This window comes from Manihot esculenta, chromosome 1, assembly GCF_001659605.2.
Source record: "Manihot esculenta cultivar AM560-2 chromosome 1, M.esculenta_v8, whole genome shotgun sequence".
Taxonomy (NCBI): Eukaryota; Viridiplantae; Streptophyta; class Magnoliopsida; order Malpighiales; family Euphorbiaceae; genus Manihot; species Manihot esculenta.
Genome location: NC_035161.2, coordinates 26486206 through 26492208, shown reverse-complemented (window position 1 = coordinate 26492208; position 6003 = coordinate 26486206). Strand labels below are relative to the sequence as shown.

General features: G+C 27.2%; 1 protein-coding gene across 1 annotated transcript; it reads right to left on the bottom strand.

The window, feature by feature from the left end:
• Nucleotides 1-1644: 1644 nt before the first annotated feature.
• LOC110626578 (BON1-associated protein 2) lies at nt 1645-2533 on the bottom strand. The gene has a single exon (XM_021772579.2). It carries the CDS (start codon nt 2374-2376, stop codon nt 1807-1809), a length of 570 nt encoding a protein of 189 aa, XP_021628271.1. The 5' UTR covers nt 2377-2533; the 3' UTR covers nt 1645-1806.
• Between the last annotated feature and the right edge of the window lie 3470 nt (nt 2534-6003).

Sequence of the window (6003 nt, the reverse complement as noted above, 5' to 3'; positions counted from 1 at the left end):
TGCGCCAGTTATTATTCAGAGAAAGTGGAACCATTTTATTTATCCCTTGAAGTTGATTAGTGGATGATGGATTTAGATCTGCCGTCATGCTTAACCAATCACAAGGTCACAGCGTTTCTCCTGGTTCCTCAACAAGTTACGTGGATTTGAAGAAATCAGTTCACAAGGGTGGACCCAAATATTGAAGTTGGATGCCTGTAAATCATTTCTTGAATTTTTATGATCATCTTTGTTAGCCATCACCATCGGCGCCAACCTTTCTGACGTAGGACTGCCGGTTGGCGTATTTTTTCCAAGACACTCGACAAGGACACGAGGTTCCATCAGAATTTAGGAAGTGTGAATGAAAGCCAGTTTTACACAAGAGAGAGAGAGGAGGAAGCAGACGTTTAAATTGGAAATAAGCATGGGGCCATTGTATGAGCACTTAATTATTATTATCTATTTGGTAGTGGATCATGACTGAGAATGAATAGAGAAGCATTATTGCTTTGGGAGTCTGATGATTCGTGCAGTTGAAATAATGTTGTGACTTTTTGGCTGCCGTGTCGTGCGTAAGAGGATGTTGTAGAAATCATTCATTTTCACGTCTGAAGTTGTCCCCTGGCCGTTTCATTGGAAAATTTTTATGTACGTGTAGGTTTTATATAATTTATTCTATTTAAAATTTATATATTATTTAAAATTAAATTATTTATAAATGTAATATTTTAATTTTTTATTTAATCGAGTGTTTAAGTCAATTTGTACGTTCTTAAATCTATATATAAAAAAAAAATTTCCATTGACGTTCAGGGGCAAGATGGATGAGTTGATACATTACTAATAAAAAAAAAAGACGTACTTAATAAATACGACAAAGGGAATCAGAGGTTTTTTTTGTATTAAATTATTAATAAACTGATGTGATTTATTAAATTATTGGTTAGGGCACCGATTTATCGTTTCCACATGCTTATTTGATTTGCCTTCAATAATAAGAATAAACTCTTTTTACAAAATTTGCCAACATGAATGGCGAATTAGAGGTTTTTATATATATATTTTTTATTTAATGAAATTGAGGCTTTTATCATTCTAGAAATAATGGTGAGGTTTCATATTTTTCATATTTATTTACTGCCTGGCATTTCCCGTGGATTTCATTGGCGAGATTGCGGCGCCGCATTATCAGTGTTTTTCGGTGCTGCAATTTTATTTTATTTTATTTTTTGACCAAGTGCTGCAGTTGTTGAAAGGAAAGAAAAACGGATAAAACAAATCACGCCGAATAAGGCAAGTCATCAGCTGGTCATGTTCCGGGAAACACCGCCTCTAGTCGCTGGCTCTCATTTTAAATCTCATGCGTCCAAGATGATTGATTCATAGACATAATCATTTTATTTTTTAGAAAATAAAATTTTATAAATTAAGAAATTATATTTTATTGGTACGAATTAACAAATAATAAAAAATAAATTAATTAACAATTTTTATAAATTTATTATCAGTAAATTTTAATTTATTAATATTAGAATTATTTTTAAAATTAAAATGTTTCAAATTTTAAATAATTAAACCAACGAAATTATTGTGAAGTTATCGATAGTAAACAAAAGGATCATGAATTAGCCTTCTCTAAATGAAATAGAAGATTCATAATCATAGAGAAAAAAAATACCTCATATTATACTCTGATTCTAACATTCAAACCGTAGGCACCAAAACACTCATTAGTAAATTTTAAATATTTCCTTTTGATTCAAAAAAACAAAATAGAATCCAATCCCTCTTTAGGGAGTTGATGCGGCTGCACACATATTAGCATTAATCTACCTTGAAATTTAACCGCTGACAAGTGTTCAAATGTGAAAAAACCATTTCCGGGATGCCAATCACTGTCGAACCACTCTGTGAAATTTTCTTACTATTTAGATCGGAAAATCTTTGACTCCCTACCGATGAAAAATCAGTTAACTTTACAGTAAGATTTACAATCCCATGTCCTTTTGTACCATCTCTAGCCAGTAATCGGTAGCTCAAGTGTCTAACTGAACCCTCCGGCGGAAACCCAATATCGGTAACCGGAATCTGGCACCAACCCAATAATACTCTTCCCATAATGAGCCTTTTGGTGTAGAGTTCAAGATAAATGCAAGAATATCTGTTAGTCAAGAAGGCTGTGTCTATTGGGATATAAAACTTGTCACCCCAGGTGGGATTCACTCCTCCTTGATCATCAATCCTTGTACTGTAAATTCGGCGCTTGTTATCATCGCTGCATGATGAGGCCGCCAAAGGGTAAGCGGTGATAGTGATGAACGGCCGGAGCCGGTGAGAGAAAGGGCTTGAAGAATTGGTCTTGAGGCCTTGAGCGGATATGATTGTGATCTCCATCCACTATGGCTGTGATCAGAGCGGAGATAAAGAGAAATCAGATAGGCAAATTGTTTGTGTAGATGAATATATATAGAGGAAATATTTGGGGAAGAGAGTAAAGAAAAAGAGAGTTCTAGGGAGGTTCTTGTGTTGCTGACAGTGCAATTTCCTGAGTGGAAATGGTGAAGGAAATTTAAAAGGAGGGATGCTTCTGTGTAACTGATACAACGGAATTTTCGCGCCTATTATCAAGTCAACTGAGTGCCCACTAATGTCAACAAGTCTCTTTACTCTTTTTTTTTTTTTTTCCCTAAAAAAAGAAATTAATTCAATGACTACCAAACATACAATATTATCCTTTCAAATTTATTCATCTAAATTAATAAAAAATAATTAATATTTTTAATTTTAGAAAAATTTATAATAATTTATCTAATTTTAGATGGTCATACTATTAAATGACTTACTAAAGTGTATATATATAAAAAAAAATTAATGTTAACTTTAAACTTTCAAAATGACAATAATATGGAATAAAAAAGTTCTCTTTAAATAATAATTATTACGAGATGAAAAGCAGTAATTTTATATTAATATTTTTTTAATTTAAAATAAAAGAATTTATTTTCTTAATTATAAAAATTTCATTTATTTTTTTAAATTAATCATTTAAAAAAATTTATGAAACATTTTATTTTCCAATAAAACATTCAATAATTTTTTAAAAAGATACAAACAAATATTTATATTTTTACTATTTTCACTTTATTATTTTTTTTTGAAATAGATTCACTTTATTATTATAATTAATTCAATTTGTAGTAAATTATTACTTATCATACAATAAGTAAATAGTTATAATTTTTTAACACCATCAAAATAGGTCGACATAATAAATAAAATATAATTATTGTTTAAAAAATATATAATATATTTTTATTTATTTTAATTTTAATTTTAATTTTAATTTATATTAAATTAATATCTCATAATATAATTTTTATATTAATATTTTTTACTATATTTAAAAATTACAATCATTTATTAACAATATTATAATAGAGATACTACTTTACTATAAATTAAATTACAATCCAATTGTAAAATCAATAAAATCACAATATTCTTCTTTTTTTTTTACTTTTCCCTATTGAGCACTCTTGTCTGTACTCCTTACTTTCCGTAAAAACATCCCTTTACTCTTTCTTTTTCAAAAAAAAAAAGTTCCGTTTTTTTTCTTTCCTTCTGTAAAGCATTAAATAACTATTCATCTCTCTCCCTTTTGATTCCCATTTTTTCACGTGACTTGAAATATATAATTAATATATTTAAAATAATAAATTTTATACGGTTGTTTCTAATATATTATTCATTAATTTTATTTCATTAATAAATTATTATTGAAAATAATGAACCTTTTTAATACAGGTTAAATAGAGATTTATTATGAAATTTATAAATAAATAATCATCTTAACAATAATAATAATAATAATAAGAAAAAACAAATTTATCTTTATGGGCGGAGTATTTGTTAGATTCCATTGTAAAAAGGTTTAACTTTTAAATAATAAATTACGATTTATTATTGAATCATACAGCCTGTCAGTAGAAAAATAATTAAACTGTCGTGAGATTTTATTTATCAATTAAATAGAATGATTAATTAGCAAAATTTTTAAAATTTTAGAGATATTTTAATATATTTTTAACAATTAAATGATCAATTAGTGATCGATTTTTGAATAGTATAAGGACTAATAGTAAATTTTTTTTAATTTTTATTAATTTTTTAATTAAATATATTAACTGAAATAATTATTATATATTAGCAATAATATAGTCTTTTCTTTAGCAGTTTCTTTGTGTGAGGAACTTCACAGCATGATAAATTCCTTATGATAGGGTTCTCATAATAGTCATAGATGTACTCACTGGTTATCCTGAGATAAAATATGCTTAGGGGAAAAATATGTTGTAATGGATTTCGTAGTCTTCATCACCTTTAAAGCTATATTTCGACGACAAACTTGGAGAATTCTCTGAATTCAAACACTTTTTTATGTAAGATTTTCAAAATTAAATATTTTCATTCCTAAATGTAGTGGAGGATAATAACTAAATTCTGTATAAAAAAGTTTATTGCAGTCCCAAGACTTATCTAAGGAATGGTCAGAGCATCCAAATTTAGAATAATTCATGGCTTAATGATGATTGACAAACTGGATAAAATTGTCATAAAGAGAAAGTAGAGTATAATATTCATAGAAACTAAAAATTAAGTATTAAAATATTTATACATTTAATTATTATTTAGATTACTAATTATGAAGAACGATTGTAAATTTGAAATAAAATTAAAAAAATAAAACTAAACACTCAATTTGGCAAAATTCATGAAATAATTAATATTAAATATGTATCATAAGAACGATTATAAATTTAAAATAAAATTAAAAAAATAAAACTAAACACTCAATTTGGCAAAATTCATGAAATAATTAATATTAAATATGTATCATAAGGTATTGAGTTATGTCTGCAATGAGTACAACCCTCGTATTTAGTTGCCACTGTTGAATTTGGAACCGCGAGCAGATTACTGATGATAAGCCGGAAGAAGGAGAGGATGACATCAAGTCATCATGCCCCTTATGCCCTGTGCTGTGATATTTTGATTTCACTTTGACCTAATCTAATTGATTCATCTGGTTAACCATTCCATTTTAATTATCAAATCTAGAATAAATAATTCCAATAATATCATAATTTTTTAATTAATTTCACAAAAAATATGATTATTTTATGTAAGGTTTCACAAGTCAAATATTCATTCAAGCATCTCATAGGTATTTAAAAACATTAATCTCAAAAATTAAATAATAGATTAGTAAAGAAAATCCAACTCAAATAAGTTAAAAAGAATCAATAATACAAACTATATGAAGTCTCCTAACAAAAGAATTTAGTTGGTCATATTCAATAATTCAACAATAAACTCTATTGAGAACTTTTCTAAAATTATTTTAAAATAATCATGATCAATAAATCAAAAGAATAAGAGAAGAAAGAAAAATTTTAAATGTAGGCATTTTTTCTTCTAGATCTTTCAAATAATCTTTTTTGAGTTTTTCGTGATTTTTACCGTGTATATATATTTAAAAGTGGGCAAAAACTCCTAATTTATGGCCTAGTAAAAAACCTAGAGAAGTAGAACTTTTAGTAAAAATATGGGGTATTACGCGTGAGAGAGGGAGCCAAACAACACAGGGTAGACCATGAAAATAAAGTCTACCCCGTATTGTATATTATATTTTTCGGCTCTAAATTTTTATCCAAAGAGAAACATGGAGAAGGAGGTCAAAACACGGAGCATAGACAAAAATATGGAACTGCTCTATATTTTTGTCTATTTCTTAAAAATCTATCTAAAGTTCTCTGAATTACTCTCCAAAGTTTCTCCTTTATTTTTAACTTGTTTTGATCTATAATAACACAACAAATTAAGTGAAAACATCAATAATAGGCTAAAACTAAAAATCTTATAATTAAACATAAAAAATCTAGCAAGAATAAGAAAAAACAATTAAATTAAAAGGATGAATAATTATATAAAATTTTATCATATCAAGATACCCTCAAACCT

Excerpts from the sequence above, each read along its gene's own strand:
- LOC110626578 (XM_021772579.2), bottom strand. The coding sequence starts at position 2,376 with ATGGAGATCACAATCATATCCGCTCAAGGCCTCAAGACCAATTCTTCA.